Below are 19235 nucleotides of genomic sequence, written 5' to 3'. Positions count from 1 at the left end.
GCTCAATAGTTACTGGAAAAATACTGGCCCACCTCTGACCCCTTGCCTCCCTGACCATATATGGTATAGATGATTTGCTTAACCCCTGCAACCCCTTAAAAACCCTGCTTTGCTGTTAAATAAATGGATTGTTCTCCAACACAGTCCCCATGTCATCTCTTGTTGCGTTACTAGCCACAGACACAGAGAGAGTCCCGTAGTACTCTCCCTTGCTGCCTCGAGGTATATCCTTCTTGGCACCCGTTTCTGGCACGCGACAGAGTGGGCACATCAGAAGGCCTGTACCCAACAGAGTTCCCCCCACAGAGCCTGGCATCTGGCGCCCAACATGGGGCAGCCCCCCCCAGGCCTCACACGCAGCAAAGTCCAAGTCAAAAGCATATGGCGCACCTTGGGTGAGTACCGGCCACTTGGCCTCCTGCAGCCCCTTGCTTACAAAGGCGCTGCGGTTCCTTTTTTCTCCCTCTCTCTATCCTTCCTTTCGAAGACCCATGTGGGCTCAGACACTTCGCAACTGAGAAACTCTGGCCAAGTTTCCAAAGGCGATTTCCTCTCTGCCAGCTGCCCGCCCAGGTGGTGGATCGCCCTTCAACTTTCCCTCCCCCCACAGAAGCCCGTCAGGGTGTTAAGTGGCATTTTGTCTGTCCCTCTCTTCTCTTCCTGAAATCCCTCTGTCATGGGAAACATTCCCTCTCATCAAAAGGACCCCAGGTCCGCTGTTTTGTTTTTCACTAGAGCTCTGCTCAACTCTGGCTTATGGTGATACCGGGGATTGACCCTGGGACCTGTGGTGGCTCAAGCATTAAAGTTTTCTGTGCTGACACTAACTCTGGACACTGTCAGGGGAAATTAAAGGAGCCCAGGCAAATTCAGGGTGGTATGGCTGTAGACTGTCAAGTGAATTAATATGAATAACTTAATTAGGTGTCCACAGTTCCCAATGTTATAGAAGTTTTTTGTTTCTGTATTTTTGCCACTGGGGTTATTGATAAGGCTTGATAAGCCTTAGGCCTGCAAAACAACTTCACTGTTACTGGTGGCCATTGCTTGTTGTTTTTTTTTTTTCTTATAGAGAAAAATAAGAGGGGGCAAGAAGGAGACACCTGCAGCACTGTTCCACCACTTGTGAAGCTTCCTCATACATACAAAGCAAGTCTTCTAACACTGAGCTAGATCCCCAATCCCAAATTAATCTTTATTTGCAAATAAGTAACTTAATCAGTCTTGGAGATAAGTATGTTCATATAATAAAAATCTTATATTTAGTGGCCTATGAAATGAGTATAACAGGACTGATTTCATTTATAGTAATAAAGGAATTACTTTGAATATTTTAAATGGAGTGGAGTATAGATAGCAAAATGGTTATGCAAAGAGACTATCATGCTTGAGGCTCCAAAGTCCCAGGTTCAATTCCTGGTACCACCATAAGCCAGAACTGAGCAGTGCTCTGGTTAAAAAAAAAAAAAAATAGGGAGTTGGGTGGTAGCGCAGCAGGTTAAGCGCACGTGGCGCAAAGCGCAAGGGCCGGTTTAAGGATCCCGTTCGAGCCCCCGGCTCTCTACCTGCAGGGGAGTCGCTTTACAGGTGGTGAAGCAGGTCTGCAGGTGTCTGTCTTTCTCTCCCCTTTCTGTCTTCCCCTCCTCTCTCCATTTCTCTCTGTCCTATCTAACAACAGCAACAACAATAATGAAAAAACAACAAGGGCAACAAAGGGGAAAATAAATATTTAAAAATAAAGAAATAAAGTAAATATACACACACACATATATATTAAATGTTGTAAATAAAGTTGATACCACAAACTTATATGTTTATATGTTCATATACACACACAGAAATGCCTAGATTTAATTATAGGCAGCCCTCTTCAGACTTACCTTTAAACTTGCACAAGAAGAATATGAATGGGAGACACAGGAAGAAGGTGCAAGAAGTCTAAGGGAATGAAGATCGTAACTCTGGAGGAGAATGTATCCCAGTTGGGAAAAGGACTTAAAAGAGTCAAATTAATAGGAAGTTAAAAAAAAAAAAAAAAGACAACAAAAAGGGCAAAGATACTAACCAAGTCTACTAGTATCTTAAAGACTTCTTGAGGATTTTCCTGGTCTTCATTTTCAGCACTGGTACTGGAAGGGAGCATACCCAACAGCTTTTGCCCTAAGGTTTTCTTGTTCCTTTGTGATGACAATCCTAAAGGAAATGTGAAAATCCAGCTGAGACAATACACTCAGGTACTCAGATAAAGGTGACATGGAAGGTAGTACCGTAGATAGGGTGTGGGGCTCAAGCATGAGGTCTCAAGCTTGACTCCAGCATATGTTCTGGAGTGATGCTTTGATACTCCACCCCCACCCCCACCTCTGTCACTAATGAATAAACAAATCTTAAAAAGAAAACATAAGGGGGTGGTAGCACAGTGGGTTAAGCACACATGGTGTGAAACGTAAAGATCAGCTTAGGGATCCTGGTTTGAGCCCCTGGGGGGGGTGAGGAGGGGGTGGTGTCACTTCACAGGTGGTCAAGCAGGTCTGCAGGAGTCTTTCTCTCCCCACCTCTGTATTCCCTTCCTCTTTCAATTTCTCTTTGTCCTATCCAACAACAAAAACAGGAAAAGATGGCCACCACCAGGAGCAGTGGATTCATGGTGCGGGCACTGAGCCCCATCGATAACCCTGGAGGCGAAAAAAAAAAAAAGGTACATATGAACCAAGGCTAACTCATCCCTAAATCATTCAGGAGACTGACCTCTGGCATGAGTAAGCCAGGCAGCACAGGAGGAAGAACGAAAGACTCTAGGGGTTGGACAGGGAAGCAGATGAGGGAGAGGTTCACTGTAAGTCCAGTGCTGTGCTTCACATGGCTGCTCCTCAGCTCCTAGTGACGGCTGCCTTGCTGCTGAGGAAGCAGCTTGAGCTAACAGCACCTTAATTTTCCAAAGGGACCAAGCACCCAGATTTGAACATGGTATCTCCCAGTTTTATTTCTATTTCTTTTTTTTAAAAAAATTCTCTTTTGTTGCCCTTGCTGTTTTATTGTTGTTATTGATATCATCATTGTTAGATAGGACAGAGAGAAATGGAGAGAGGATGGGAAGACAAGAGAGGGGGAGAGAAAGATAGACACCTGCAGACCTGCTTCACCACTTGTGAAGCTGACTCCCCTGCAGGTGGGGAGCTGGGGGCTCAAACTGAGATACACCAGTTCTTGCACTTTGCGCCACCTTGGCTTAACCTGCTACGCTACCACCCGACTCCCTATATCTTAATTTTTTAAAACTAGATCACTGCTCAACTCTGGCTTATGATACTGCCAGGGATTGAACCTATGACCTTGGGCCCTCAGGCATGAGTCTTTTGCATAACCATTATGTTATCTCCCCAATCCGTATTTCATTATTACTAATTTTTACCAGAGCACTGGTTTATGGTGGTGCAGGGGATTGAATCTGGGAATTCGGAGCCTTAGCCATGAGTCTCTTTGCATAGCTATTATGCTATCTACCCTTGCCCTATTTCTTTTCTTTTTCTTTTTTTCTTTTTTTTTTTTTTTGTCTCCAGGGTTATTGCTGGGGCTCAGTGCCTGCACCATGAATCCACTGCTCCTGGAGGCCATTTTTTTCCTTTTGTTGCCCTTGTAGGCTTGTTGTGGTTATTATTGTTGTTGTTGATGTTGTTCGTTGTTGGATAGGACAGAGAGAAATGGAGAGAGGAGGGGAATACAGAGAGGGGGAGAGAAAGACAGACACACCTGCAGACCTGCTTCACCGCTTGTGAAGCAACTCCCCTGCAGGTGGGGAGTCGGGGGCTCCAACCGGGATCCTTACACTGGTTCTTGCGCTTTGCATCACGTGCGCTTAACCCACTGTGCTACTGCCCAACCCCCTTCATTTTTTTTTTTTGTGGGGACCAATGAATGAGTTCAAGACTTCACCCATGTTCTATACAGCTGAGCAACCTAGTTGGCCCAGTGTTCTATTTATTTTTCTGGAAAAGAGGAAATAACAGAGGGAAGGCTCCACAGTACCACTTGACATTATATGGAAGACCTTGCTGCCATCATGGTTCTCCCATGCAGTGCTTGGGCTTGAAGCCAGGGTTTCTACTACCAGATGAGCTAGTTCCCTATTTTACTTCACAACACTTGGCAGACCCAACAAAACATGTTTGTAGACCACAAAAGTCCTCTGAAACGTGTAAACTACTTGACCTGGACATGGATCTTGGATCTTCATTTAACCACGTACTAACTAAAACTAAACGAGTTCTCTGGGATTCATTGCCTAACCTTTAAAATGTGAATAATAATGCTTATCTCAAGTTTGCCATGCCACTAAATAATATAGCACAAGGGCTGAGGGAAGGATGGTGCAGAGTTTCTGTTCAAGAAGATGAAAAAGTTCTGATGGGGGCCCCAGGTGGTGGCACACCTAGTTAAGTGCACATATTACCAAGCACAAAGACTGGGGTTTGAGCCCCTGTTCCCTACCTGCAGTGAGAGTCTGCTTCATGAGTGGTGAAGCAAGTCTGCAGGTGCCTATCTTTCCTGCTTTCCCTGTCCTCACTCAATTTCTTTCTGTCCTATCTAATAAAAATTAAGGGGGGGCCCCTCCAGGTATTGCTGGCACTGAGCCCCAATAGTAACTATGATGGTAGTGTAAGAAGAAGGTGGCAGGTGGTGGCATGTTTGGTCGTGTGCATATGTTATAATGTGCAAGGACCCAGGTTCAAGCCCCTAGATCCCACCTGCAGGGGAGGTAGCTTCACAAGTATTGGAGTATTGCTGCAGGTATCTTTCTTCCTATCTCCACCTTTCATCTTGATTTCTGTCTGTCTCTGTCCACTAAGTAAAATTAATAAATAATTTTTTTAAAAAAACAGTTCTGATGGTGGTGATGGTTATTTAGTAGTTCAAATGTGGGCCAGTGAAATAGCAGTAATAATATGATTGTACTCAAGATCACTTAATAATTACTAACGTGGCAAATATTATGGATTACTTTCTCACAATAAAAACAGCACAAGGGGTGGCAATACTGCACCTGGTAAAGCACACACTTAAATCATTCTTGAAAGAGCACTGACCACTGATGCTTCCTTCAATGTGTGGGGGCTGGACTGGAATAGCGAGTTTCCCTGTGCCATGGTACACTCATGTGGTGCATGGCTCTAACTCAGAGCTTGGGTTAGTGCTCTACTGAGTGAGCTCTTTCCTGGTCTCTCTCAGGCCATTTTCATGTATTTTGTTTATTTAAAAAAAAACTAACATATCTGAGATAGAGGAGGAGCAGTGGAGAGAACCAGAGCATCACTCTGGCATATGTGATATTAGGGATTGAACTCAGGACATCATGCTTAACGGTCAAACACTTTACCCACTGCACCACTTTCTGGGCCACTGTGACATTTTTATATGTTTAGTTTACACTAAGGCAACAATACTAAAAATGGCCACTGGCTTCCTTTTTAAAATTTATTTGTTTATGTATGTATGTGTGTAAGAGAGAACCAGAGCATCATCCTAGCAAATGTGATACCAAGGATCTAACTTGGGACCTCATGCTTGGAAAGTCCTGCCTGTGCCACCTCCTGGATTGCTGATTATGAATTTCTGATAGGCTCATGAACTTGTTTTATTTTTTAATTTTTATTAAATATGTTGGTTGATCTTTATTTATTGGATAGAGACATCTAGAAATTGAGAGTGAAGGGGGTGGTAGGGAGAGAGACAGGGAGATACCTGCAACACTGCTTCACCACTTGCAAAGGTTTCCCCTGCAGGTGTGGACTGGGGGACTGAAACCTGAGTCTTTGTTTATTGTAACATGTGTGTGTGCTCAACCAGGTGTGCCACCACCTGGCCCCACTGGTTTTATTTTTGTAAGACTATTTTATTAATTTGCTCAGCTAAAGATTTTTCTTTTACCCCTAAGTGTAAAAGAAAACCAGTTTTGGGACAGAGCTCAGCTCAAGTAAATGATGGTGTTGGGGATTGAACCTGGGGCCTTTTATATGCAGGTCCCATGTGCTGCTGGTGAGCTAGCTCCCTGGATGCAGAGAGATACATTTGATGTTGGGTTTCACCTTCAGTATTGCCTCCTCCTTAGCAGTGTCCCTCTAATTATCTAGTGCTGGTAAGTATTTTCTTTTTTGAAATTATTTATTTTTGGATAGAGACAGAGAAGTTCAGGGGAGAGGGTAGAGGGGGAAGGGACAGAGACACCTGCAGCCCTGCTTCACCATATATCAAGCTTCCCTCCCATGCAAGTGGGAATCAGGGACTTGAACCTGGGCCCTTGCACACTGTAATGTGTGCACTTAACCAGGTGCACCACCACCTGACCCACTGGTAAATATTTTCTACCAAACGTAGTCTTGTTCAAATGAAGTCAAGTACTAAGAGACTCCTGCTATTTAATAGCATAATTGATCCTAAAAGTTCATCTGGGGTGCTGGGTGGTGGTGCACCTGGTTAAGCATACACAGTACTAATCGGAAGGATACAGTTCGAGCCCCTGGCTACCCACTTGCAGGGCGGGGGGCACACTTCACAAGCAGTGAAACAGGACTGCATGTGTCTATCTTTCTCTCCTCTCTATCTTCTCTTTCTCTTTCAATTTCTCTCTTATCCAATAAAATGGAAAAAATGGCCTCTGGGAGGAGTGGAGTGGATACATAGTGTCAGCACAAAGCCCCAGCGATAAACCTGGAGGCAAAAGAAAAAAAAGCGGTTCATCTGTATATGTTTAACATTCATATTACTAATGTTTTTTTTATCCATTTCATTTTTTTTACCAGGGTACGGCTCACCTTTGACTTGTGTTGTTGGGAACTGAGACTGGGACCTTTGATTTTTCAGACACGAAAATTTTTTTTATGGGCTGGGGAGATAGAATGGTTGTGCAAAATGCCTTCAAGTCTCAGGTTAAATTCCCAGGGCCACCATAAGCCAGAGCTGAGCAGTGCTCTGATAAAAAGGAAAGAAGGAAGGAAGGGTCTTTTTACATAGCCACTATGTTATCTCTCCAGCCACCATGAACTTTCTATTATATTCTCACACATCAGATTAACCATGTGTAGTCAATTTTAATCACAGCTAAAACAACTGAAACGAATCTATTGGTATATTTACCATTCTCTTTAAGGTTCTTCCAACTTATCCATTTTGTTGCTTTTCTGCACATATTCTCCATTTGTGTCAATCTTAGTGCCTGTTCATTTTTCCTCATCAGTTGTTGCTCAAATGCATTTCTGAATGCATCTGCCATTATGTAAGCTTCTTCTTTACTCTTCTGTAAGTACTCCAACTAATTTTGAAAGAAAGTTTGAGATGTTTCAGAGGCAAGACCAGAACAACTCTTGTCTAATGCTGACACAGATTAATAAATATCCCTGCTGAAACTGATTAGTAGTTGCTCATTTTCTTCTGCAATTGCTGCCCACTCTGAAGTAAACTACCAAATGGTTTTCTTGTGCTACCTGTCAGATTCCTGCTAATCCAACTCTTGGACCTTATTGCCCAAGATAGGCTCTGTGTGCAGACGCCAATAGCTGCCTTTCAGTTCTCTCCTGGGCCATTCCAGAAAACAGTGAAAATAATTATGAATCACTTTTCACAGAGGGCCAACAGCTGACCTTGATCCTTTGAAAATCACACATGGGGACGGGTGGTGGCGCATCTGGTTGAGCACATGTTACAATGTGCAAGGTCCCCAGTCCCTACCTGCAGGAGAAAAGCTTTGTGAATGGTGAAGTAGGGCTGTAGATGTCTCTGTTTCTCTCTCTCTTTATCACCCCCTTCCCTCTCAATTTCTGGCTGTCTCTATCCAATAAAGATAATTTTAAAAAATAATAAAAATCACACACACACTTGACAACAGAATCAGAGCATCACTTAGGTGCAGTGTTGGGGATTGAACTCAGGACCTCATGGTTGAGAATCCAATTCCTTGTTCCCTTCCCCTCCCCTCAACTCCCCTCTCTCAGCAGAGAAAAAGCACCAGTTTCCTTCAATATGGGGGCTGGGTTCAAATCTGGGTCATGCACATGGCAAAGCAGCACACTAAGTGAGCTATTTCAGCAGCCCTGACTGTTTCTAATCTAAATAATTGGATGCTTTTCCTAATGAATAGCTAGTGTCTGAACTCTTCTTTTCTTTTTAAGGTAATTTAAAACACTTTATTTATTTTGGATTGAGAGGGAAGGGGGAGATAGGGAGAGAGACACCTGCAGTACTATTTCACTTGTGAAGCTTCTCCCTCCTGCAGGTGGGATGGGGGGGCCTTGAACCCCAGTTCTTGCTCACTCTTGTGTGTGCACTTAACCAGGTATGCCACCACCTGAACACCCTCTTTACTTTCCTTTATACCCTGAAGATTTTAAAATCCATGCATACCATACAATCTTGTAATACCACTGCAAAATCTTTACTCAAAGGACACAAATTGGAAAAGGATCTATGGACGTTGTGTTCATAGTTTCACTATTCCCATGGCTAAAATATGAAAGCAACCTAAATACTCATCCACAGACAGGTAACTTGATAAAGGAACTTTGGGAAATAGATGACATTATGCCTTTTGGTACAAAATGAATAGAACTCAGGCTAAGGTAATTTCTAGCCCATTTCATTCATTTGGACAATTACTGACTAAAAAAAAAACCTTGAAAGAAATTAATAACAAAAGTGACTTATATTATTAATTTTGCTGTCACTGATATTTTTTTAAAACAGACAAAAAGTTTTTTTTTAATTTCTATTTATTTATTTCCTTTTGTTGCCCTTGTTTTATTGTTGTAGTCATTATTGCTGTTATTGATGTTGTCGTTGTTGAACAGGACAGAGACAAATGGAGAGAGGAGGGGAAGACAGAGGGGGAGAGAAAGATAAGACACCTACAGTTCTGCTTCACCGCCTGTGAAGCTACTCTCCTACAGGTGGGGAGCCAGGGGTTCCAACCAGGATCCTTACACGGGTCCTTGTGCTTTGCACCACGTGCCCATAATCCGCTGCGCTACCGCCCGACTCCCTCCACTCTCAATTTCTGTCTGTTCAATAATGGTGGGGACTGGGCTCAAACCTAAGTTATGTACATGGCAAAGCAGCTCATTATTATTTTTTTTTCCTCCAGGGTTACTGCTGGGCTTGGTGCCTGCACCATGAATCCACCACTCCTGGAGGCCATTCCCCCCCACCTTTGTTGCCCTTGTTGTTGTAGCCTCGTTGTGGTTATTATCATTGCCATTGTTGATGTTGTTCGTTGTTGAATAGGACAGAGAGAAATGGAGAGAGGAGGAGAAGACAGAGAGGGGGAGAGAAAGACAGACACCTGCAGACCTGCTTCACCGCCTGTGAAGCGACTCCCCTGCAGGTGGGGAGCCTGGGGCTCACACAGGGATCCTTAGGCCGGTCCTTGCGCTTTGCGCCACATGCGCTTAACCCACTGCGTCACCGCCCGACCCCCAGCAGCTCACTATTTAAGTGAGTTTTTATTTTATTATTTTTTTCCTCCAGGGTTATTGCTGGGGCTCAGTGCCTACACTATGAATCCACTGCTCCTGTAGCCACTTTTGCAGTTTTTTGGATAGACAAGAGAAATTAAGGGAAGATTGGGGGGGGGGGAGGCAACCATTGACCTGCTTCACTGCTTGTGAAGTGACTCCCTTGCTAGTAGGGAGTTGGGGGCTTGAGCTGGGATACTTGTGTTGGTCCTTACACTTTGTACTATGTGTGCTTAACCTGGTAAACTATGCCCGGCCCCCCCTCAAGTGAGCTTTTTCACTGGCCTAAGCACAATTTATTTTAATGTAGCATCAGGGTATGAATTAGGGCCTCCTTGGATAGCTACAATACTACTGGGTGGTTATCCTGGGCTCAGTTGTTGTTATTATTATTATTAATTTAGAGAGAGGATTGATAATCTTATAACCTTGTAAACCACTATTAAATAACAGAAAGGAAGGAAGGGGAAAAAAGGGCATTTTTTAATCTTTTATAAAAGAGCTGAAGAGAAATATCACAAAAGAAGACACATCATTAGTCATCAAGGAATAGTAAATTCAGATTACAGTGAGATGTCATCACTGCCAATCCAAGCAGTGCCTGGCTGGAGAAATGGCTCACCTGGGTGGTGCGCTGCTTTGTCATGTGTATGACCTAGGTTTGAGCCCGGCCCCCACCATATTGAAGAGAGTTTTTTTTTTAAATTTCTTTATTGGGGGATTAATGTTTTACATTTGACAGTAAATAGAATAGTTTGTACATGCATAACATTTTACAGTTTTCCACATAACAATACAATCCCCACTAGGTCCTCTGTCATCATTTTTGGACCTGTACTCTCCCCCACACCCACCCCAGAGTCTTTTACTTTGGTGAAATACACCAACTTGAAGGGAGCTTTGATACTGTGGTTTTTCTCTCTCTCTCCTTTGCCTCTCTCTGTTCAAAACAAATGATGATGATGATAACTTAGAGAAAGAAAGAGGGAGTCGGGGTGGTAGCACAGCAGGTTAAGTGTATGTAGTGCAAAGAGCAAGGACTGGCTTAAGGATCCTGGTTCAAGTCCTGGCTCCCCACCTGCAGGGGAGTCGCCTTTACAGGCAGTGAAGTAGGTCTGCAGGTGTCTCTCTGTTTTTTCCTCTCTATCTACTCCTCTCTCAATTTCTCTCTGTCTCTATCCAATAACAAATAAAAGATTTTTTTTTAAAAAAAAAGAGAGAGGAGGGACAACTTAGCACTGCTTCACCATCCATGGTGCTCTCACTCAGTGCTGAGGGGCAGCCCCAGGATCTCACATGGTAAGGTCTACAAACACCACCAGATGAGCATTTCACAGTTCTTGAAGCCCACTGTTAAGGGCTAGGAGGTTGTGCACCCAGTTGAGTGAACATGCTACAATGTGCAAGGAGCTGGGTTCAAGCCCCAGCTCTCACCTTCAGTGGGGAAGCTTCATGAATGGTGAAACAGTGTTGCAGGTGTCTCTCTTTGTCTCTCCCACTCTATCTCCCCCTTCCTTCTGTCTCAATCCATTAAATAAATAAAATATTTTTAAAGGCCAATTTTAATGTTAGCTATCATTTGGTAAATGTCAGGTATATATGTGACTTTCTCTATTTCTTACAACAATCTTCCAAAAAAGTTACTTCCCTCCATCTAACATAAATGTCTAAAGCCAAGCAGCTAAAAATAATGGAGTCAAAAATTTTTTATATTTATTTATTTATTCCCTTTCGTTGCCCTTGTTGTTTTACTGTTGTAGTTGTTGTTGTTGTCATCGTTGTTGGATAGGACAGAGAGAAATGGAGAGACGAGGGGAAGACAGAGAGGGGGAGAGAAAGATAGACACCTGCAGACCTGCTTCACCTCGTGTGAAGCAGGTGGGGAGCTGGGGGCTCGAACCGGGATCCTTTTGCCGATCCTTGCACTTTACACCACTTGCAATTAACCCGCTGCGCTACCGCCCAACTCCCCTAAATTTCAAACCTAGGTCTGGTCAGTACAAAAGTTATTTTCATTCTATCTTGTTGATTGTCTAGTAAAATTTGTGTTTATCTTTCCATTAACCAATGTAACAGATCCTTGTGGTTTTAGGTATGCTATTTCCTCTAATATATAGCAATTTTAGTGTTATGGATAGACAACAGGAATTTAGGAAATAATTCACAAATTTATGGGGTCCAAGTGGTAGCACACCTGGCTGAGTGCACATGTTACAGTGCATAAGGACCTGGGTTCGAACCCCCGGTCCCCACCCGTAAGGGGAAAGCTTTGCAAGTGGTGATGCAGTGTTGCAGGTATTTCTCTGTTTCTTTCTCTCTCCCTCTCTGTCACCCCCTTCTCTCTCGATTTCTGGCTGAATCTATCCAATAAATAAAAATAATAAAAAATAGAAAAAAACAAATTTATGCAAATAATAGGGCTACAATACTGTGTCAAGTATTTATTATATTTTATAATCATGTACATCAAATCCAGCTTATTTATAAATTAAGATTATCATGTAATGGGGCCAGGAGAAGGTTCACTCAGTAAAGCACACTTTACTGTGCATGAAGCCTGTGTTCAAACTCAATGCCAAAAAAAAAACCAAAAAAAAACCTCAATGCCATGTGGTAGGACCTGCATGGGAAACGTGCATGGATGGTGGAGCAGTGCTGTGGTGTCTCTCCCTCTCTCTGAATGAAAAAAAAAGAAAGGGGCGGGGCTGGGTGGTGGCACATCTGGTTGAATGCACATGTTATAATGCGCAAGGACCCAGGTTTGAGCCCCCAGTCCCCACCTGCAGGGGGAAAGCTTCACAAGTGGTGAAGCAGTGCTGCAGGTGTCTCTCTGTCTCTCACGCTCTCTATCCCTCCCTTCCCTCTTGATTTCTGACAGTCTCTATCCAATAAATAAATAAAGATAATAAAAAAAATTGTTAAGTCCCATAGCTATTTACTATGGAAGGTAATTATCACAGTTATTTCTTCCATTTATTCTACTATTAGTTGAGAAACAAAATCAAAGATTTTAGTGTTTTAATAATACACTACCTCTTGTCTGAGCTGAAGGAGCATTTTCCGAGAGGAGGCTGCCATTTTGGCACAGGAACAGGGGCTCCCTCCATGCCCTCGACAAAGACAGGCTCCGAGGACCATGAGCTTGAAATACAAAAGCATCATCACTCCTATTGTTAAGTGTCCCACTGTTTACACACACACACACACACACACACACACACCTCTACTCAAGCATATGATTTAAAGAAGTTGGGAAGTAAACCAAAAATAGATGAAAATTGAGACTAGGATTCAAGATCCAAGTAGATATTAACCACAGATGAGGAAAGAGCATTATAACTTGGAAAAGAAACTAACAGAATTCTGCTTTCCTTTTCCTTTTTCCTTTTCCTGCTCCTGTAAAAGATGTCAAAAATAGTTTCAGACCAGCACCAATATACTGATAAGAATACAAAGCTTTGGGTGGTGGTGCTGCACCAGTTAAACACACATGTTACTAAGCACAAGGACCCAGGTTCAAACCCCTGCTCCTCACCTGCAGGGGGAAGAAAAACTTCACGAGTGGTGAAGCAGGTCTGCAGGTGTCTATCTTTCTGTCCCTCTCTGTTTCTCTAAGCTTTTGCAAGGATCTCCAGGTTCTATTTATTTCTTATTAAGTTTTTTTAATTATCTTTATTTATTTGATAGAAACAGCCAGAAAAAGAAAGAGGAGAATGGGAGGGAGAGAAACAGATACCCGAAACACTACTTCACCACTCATGAAGCTTTCCCCCTGAAAGTGGGGACTCAGGGCTTGAACCCGGGTCCTTGCACTTTGTAATATATGCACTTAACCAGGTTAAGCATAGTAGTTATGCAAAAGACCCAGGTTCGATTCCTTATACTACCACAAGCAAAGCTGAATAGCGTTGGGGGGACTGTTTAAACTTTTTTATTTCTTTATTTTTTTCTCTTTTATATAAAGACAGGCAGAAAGAGAGAAACCACAACATGGACGCTTCCTTCAGTGTGATGGGGAGTGGGTTTGCACCTGGGCTGTGCACACAGCAAGCAGAACACGAGCCGAGTGTGCTATTTGGCCAGCCCTGTGTTTGCTATTAATGTTAACCATATTACCCTTTTTGGGGAAGCTCTGTGATGACTGCTACTTAGTCACACTCCACAGCACTTAAAAAATTCATTTTTTATGCATCTGAGGCCACTTTTTACCATATTAGACAAGACCTCAAACATCTCAGCAAGCAATTAGCAGCACATCAATGATCTATTGATCATTGCTCTGAAGCTGGCTCAGTCACAGGAGGACCCTATCCCCTTGGGACAGAAATTAAATTTACCTGAGCTGTTTCCTCCTTGGTGAAGTGCAGATAGCACTGGCTTTACAACCCTTCCAAGACCACCAGGAAGAGTAGACAAAATAATGGCTATGAAAGTACTCTAGGGCTGGTGGAATATCTCACTTGGATAGTGTGCTGCTTTGCTATGTGTGTGGCCAGGTTCAAGGCAGGCCTCTACCAAATTCAAGGAAGCTTTAGTGGTGAGTGTGTGTGTGTGTGTGTGTGTGTGTGTGTGTGTATTTACCGAAGCACTGACTGATTATCTCTGGTTTATAGTGGTGCAGGGGATTGAACCTGGGCCTTTGGAGCCTTAAGCCAGTGAGTTTGTTTGCATAACCATTATGCTATCTATCCCTGGCCTGCTTTGGTCTCTTTCTCAATTTTTTTTTCTTTTAAGACTTTCCTGCTTGAGGCACCAAAGGGTTTTTTTTAGATTTTATTTATTTATTCATGAAGAATGATAGGCGGAGAGACAAAGAACCAGACATCACTCCTACATATACTGATGTGCTGCTGGAGATTGAACTCAAACTTGGAACCTCATTCTTGAAAGTCCAATGCTTTATTCACTGTACCACCTCCCAGGCCACTCTTTCAGTGGTTTATTTATTTATTTATTTATTGGATAGATACAGACGGAAATTCAATGGGGTGGGGGAAATGAAGAAGGAGAAAGAAAGACGCCTGCAGCACTGTTTTCGCCACTTCCTGAGTCTTCCAGATAGGGCTGAGGGACTTGGGTCCTTGTGTGTGTTCAACTAGGTTCGCCACCACCCAGTCATATATAAATGGAAGAAAGAAGGAAGGAATGAAGGAAGGAAGAAAAGAAAAAAGATACTCTAATACAGTACGTTCCATTCATATGACACTTCTTCCCCTCCCCCCTTTTTTCTTTGATAGGACAGAGAGAAATTGAGAGGGGATGGAGTGATAGGGAGAGTGAAAGAGAGACACCTGCAGTATTTGCTTTACCACTTATGAAGTTTCCTCCCTGCAGGTAGGGAGCAGGGCTTGAACCCAAGTCTCTGAGCATGGGAAAATGTGCACTTAACCAGCTGCACCACTGTCTGGCCTCATAAGACACTTCTAACACTTTCTGCTAAAATTATAAAAATTAGAACTGTGAGGGGCAGGAAGTGTCTGGCACAGCCCCTGTGGTCATGTGTGAAGGGCAGAGGCCCAGCCAGGCTCTAGATCTGGCCTGGGGAAACCCATAGGCCTCCCTTGCTCAGTCTCAAACGGCTAAGCATGGTGCTTAGAACACATGGCAGACATCAAAGGTAGCAAGAAAAGGGAGGTAGAAAATGCCTCCTGTTCAACTTTTTAAAAAAATTATTTATTTCCTTTTGTTGCCCTTGTTTCATTGTTGTCGTTGGATAGGACAGAGAGAAATGGAGAGAGGAGAGAAAGACAGAGGGGGAGAGAAAGACACCTGCAGACCTGCTTCACCGCCTGTGAAGCAACTTCCCTGCAGGTGGGGAGCCAGGGACTCGAACAGGGATCCTTAAGCCAGTCCTTGCGCTTCTCTCCACATGCGCTTAACCTGCTGCCCTACTGCCCGAATCCCTTCTGTTCAATTTTTTTTTTGCTTACCTACCTCGAGACTTGAAATGTCTTTGAGGTCACTTTCATCGTGGTATGTGTTTTCCTGAGCCATTTTTTGCTGTTTGATATCCAGCATAGCAAGGGCCTCCAAATACTGTTGATTAAGAACTACGAAGGGATATATAAGAAAGTGTTAGCTATCAGGGCTAACTCTAGCGGGGCCCAGCCTAACCTAGTTACATGGACATTACACACTCCTTTTATCCTGGTTTTTTTTTTTTTGTGTGTGTGTGTGTGTGTGTGTGTGCCTCCAGGGTTATCGCTGGGGCTTGGTGCCTACACTAGGAATCCACTGCTCCTGGAGGCCACCTTTTCCCTTTTTTGCCTTGTTGTCATTATTATTGTTGTCAATGCTGTTGGATAGGACAGAGAGAAATCGAGAGAGATGGGGAGATAGAGAAGGGGAGAGAAAGATAGACACCTGCAGACCTGCTTCACTGCCTGTGAAGCAACCCCCTACAGGTGGGAAGTCGGGGCCTTGAACCGGGATCCTTACACCAGTCCTTATGCTTTGTGCCATGTGTGCTTAACCCACTGTGCTACCGCCCGACCTCCTCCATTTATTTTTTAGACTTACGTATTTACAACTGAAGGAGGAGGGGAGGGGAGAGAACCAGAGCAACATGCTGTCACACATAATGCTGGGATCAAGCTTGGGACGCCATGCTTGAGAGTTCAATGCCTTATCCACACATCTTTTGGGACACCATAAACCCATTTCTTATAAACAGAGCATATATGACAATTTATGTTGACAAAATCTGGTCCCACCCAAAAACTCTGATAGAAATGTAGGGATTGGGAGTCGTGCAGTAGTGCAGCGGGTTAAGTGCAGGTGGTGCAAAGCACAAGGATTGGCGTAAGGATCCCGGTTTGAGCCCCTGGCTCTCCATCTGCAGGGAAGTCACTTCACAGGCAATGAAGCAGGTCTGCAGGTGTCTATCTTTCTCTTTCCCTCTCTATTTTCTCCTCCTCTCTCCATTTTTCTCTGTCCTATCCAACAACAACAACATCAATAATAACTACAACAATAAAACAACAAGGGCAACAAAAGGGAATAAATAAATATTTTAAAAAATAAATAAAATCTTTAAAAAAAAGAAAGAAATGACCAGGGCTGAGAGGAAGTTTCAAGAGCAGTAAAACTATGCTATATGTTGTTGGTTCATGTTTTTTCTCTCTCCCCCTTTCTTTTCTCACCTTTTTAAGATTTATCTATTTATCTATTTATTTATTTTTAGAGAGAAATGGAGATAGGAGGGGAAGACTGAGAGGGGGAGAGACAAACACCTGTGGACCTGCTTCAGCGTCTGTGAAGCGACTCCCCTGCAGGTGGGGAGCCGGGGGCTGAAACCGGGATTCTCACACCAGTCCTTGCGCTTTGCGCCACGTGTGCTTAGCCCACTGCGCTACAACCGGACTCCCTTAATATTTTTTTATTATCTTTATTTATTATTGGGGAGAGACTGCCGTAAATTGAGAGGAATGGGAGATAGAGAGGGAGACAGAGAGGGAGACAGAGAGACATCTGCATCCCTGCTTCACCACTCATAATGTTTTCTCCCTGCAGGTGGGGACCAGAGGCTTGAACCCAGGTTGAGCCCACATTATAACATGTGGGCTCAACGAGGTACACCACCACCTAGCCCCCTCTTTCCCTCTCTATCTTCCCCTTCTGTCTCAACTTCTGTCTGTATACAAAATAAATACAATATTGGAGGGAATGTCCAAAAAAAAAACTTGGTCCAGGAGCAGTAGAACTCAACGTGGTGATAGTACCAACATGGTCATAGTACCACCAAAAAAAGTATGCAGAGTTGGTACTGTTGTGGCCTGGGAGATGGTTCAGTGGTCAAAACACTAAAAGCATGAGATTCAGTGTTCAACCCCTGTGGTAACAAGTGCCAAAAGTGATGCTCTGGTTCTCTCTCATCTTTACCCCGCTATCATTAATAAATAAATCTTTTTTTTTAAGTTGTCTGATGGGCTAGGAGTGCAAAAAAGAATGCCTGAGTCTTTGAGGTCCCAGGTTCTATTATAAGAACAGCTCCATTATAAGCCAGAGCTGAGCAGTGCTCTAGTATTTATCTCTAATTCTCTGTTTCTCTGTCATTAAATAAAATATTAATAAAATAGTAAAATAAATATTAAGGGGGTGGGGCGGTGGCACTCCAGGTTAAGCGCAAATAATATGAAACACAAAGATCCCAGTTTGAGCCCACAGCTCCCCACCTGCATGGGGCTTGCTATACAGCAGTGAAGAAGGTCTGCAGGTATCTGTGTTTCTCTCCCCCTTTCTTTTTTTTAAATTTTATTTAATATTTATTTATTCCCTTTTGTTGCCCTTGTTTTATTGTTGTAGTTATTATTGTTGTTACTGCTGTCGTCATTGTTGAATAGGACACAGAGAAATGGAGAGAGAAGGGCAAGAAAGAGAGGGGGAGAGAAAGTTAGACACCTGCAGACCTGCTTCACCGACTGTGAAGCGACTCTCCTGCATGTGGGGAACTGGGGGCTCTAACTGGGATCCTCACGCTGGTCCTTGCACTTTGTGCCACGTGTGCTTAACCCGGGCGCGACTGCCTGACTCCCTCTCTCCCCCTTTCTTTTTATTTTTAATTTTTTAAAAAATTTATTTATTTTATTTATTTATTCCCTTTTTGTTGCCATTGTTGTTTTATTGTTGTAGTTATTATTGTTGTTGTCATTGTTGGATAGGACAGAGAGAAATGGAGAGAGGAGGGGAAGACAGAGAGGAGAAGAGAAAGATAGACACCTGCAGACCTGCTTCACCACCGCCTGTGAAGCGACTCCCCTGCAGGTGGGGAGCCGGGGTTCCAACCGGGATCCTTATGCCGGTCTTTGTGCTTCGCGCCACCTGCGCTTAACGCGCTGCGTTACAGCCCGACTCCCTCTCTCCCCCTTTCTTTTTTTTTTTTTTTTCTTTTTCTTTTTTTTTTTTTTTTTTTTTTTTAGGACAGAGAGAAATGGAGAGGAGGGGAAGACAGAGAGGAGGAGAGAAAGATAAGACACCTGCAGACCTGCTTCACCGCCTGTGAAGCGACTCCCCTGCAGGTGGGGAGCCGGGGTTCGAACCGGGATCCTTATGCCGGTCCTTGTGCTTTGCGCCACCTGCGCTTAACCCGCTGCGCTACAGCCCGACTCCCTCTCTTCCCCTTTCTATCTCCTCCTCCTCCTCTCTTAATTTCTCTCTGTCTTATCCAGCAGCGACAACAACTGGCAAAAAGATGGCCACCAAAAGCAGTGAATTCGTAGTGCAGGCACCAAGCCCCAGTGATAACCCTGGATATAAAATATATATATATGTATATATATAATTAGTTGGTGGGGGGGTTGAGTGGTGATGCACCTACCTGGTTGAGCACACACATTATAATATGGAAGGTTCAAGCCCCTGGTCCCCACTTGCAGGGGGGAAGCTTTATAAGTAGTTGAAGCAAGGCTGTAGGTATTTTTCTGTCTCTCTCCCTCTTGATCTCCTCCGTCCCTCTCAATTTCTATCTATCCAAAATGAATAAATGTATTTTTAAAAGACTTAAAAAATTTGCTGGTCTTGGAGGGGCACAGTGAAGCATTGAACTCTTAAACATAAGGTCTCAAGGTCAATCTCTAATATCACTAGTGATGCTCTGGTTCTCTTTCTCTCTCTCATTAATAAGTTGATAAATCCTTGGATGGGGGGCCAGGCAGTGGCACACCTGGTTAAGTGCACACATTACAGTGTGCAAGGAGCCAGGTTCAAGCCCTGGTCCTCACCTGCAGGGGGAAAGCT

General features: G+C 43.6%; 1 protein-coding gene across 1 annotated transcript in view; it reads right to left on the bottom strand.

Annotated features, from left to right (window-relative positions):
• Positions 1–19235, bottom strand: part of CCDC125 (coiled-coil domain containing 125) — a 65200-nt gene that overhangs the window by 1712 nt on the left and 44253 nt on the right. The window contains exons 8-11 of the mRNA XM_060191248.1: positions 15435–15550; positions 12534–12641; positions 7132–7306; positions 2066–2193 (exon numbers count right to left, since the gene is read on the bottom strand). Coding sequence (XP_060047231.1) covers positions 2066–2193; positions 7132–7306; positions 12534–12641; positions 15435–15550 — 527 coding nt within the window. The remainder of the gene's footprint in view (positions 1–2065; positions 2194–7131; positions 7307–12533; positions 12642–15434; positions 15551–19235) is intronic.

This window comes from Erinaceus europaeus, chromosome 5, assembly GCF_950295315.1.
Source record: "Erinaceus europaeus chromosome 5, mEriEur2.1, whole genome shotgun sequence".
NCBI classification, from domain to species: domain Eukaryota; kingdom Metazoa; phylum Chordata; class Mammalia; order Eulipotyphla; family Erinaceidae; genus Erinaceus; species Erinaceus europaeus.
This window is presented reverse-complemented; position numbering and strand designations above follow the sequence as displayed.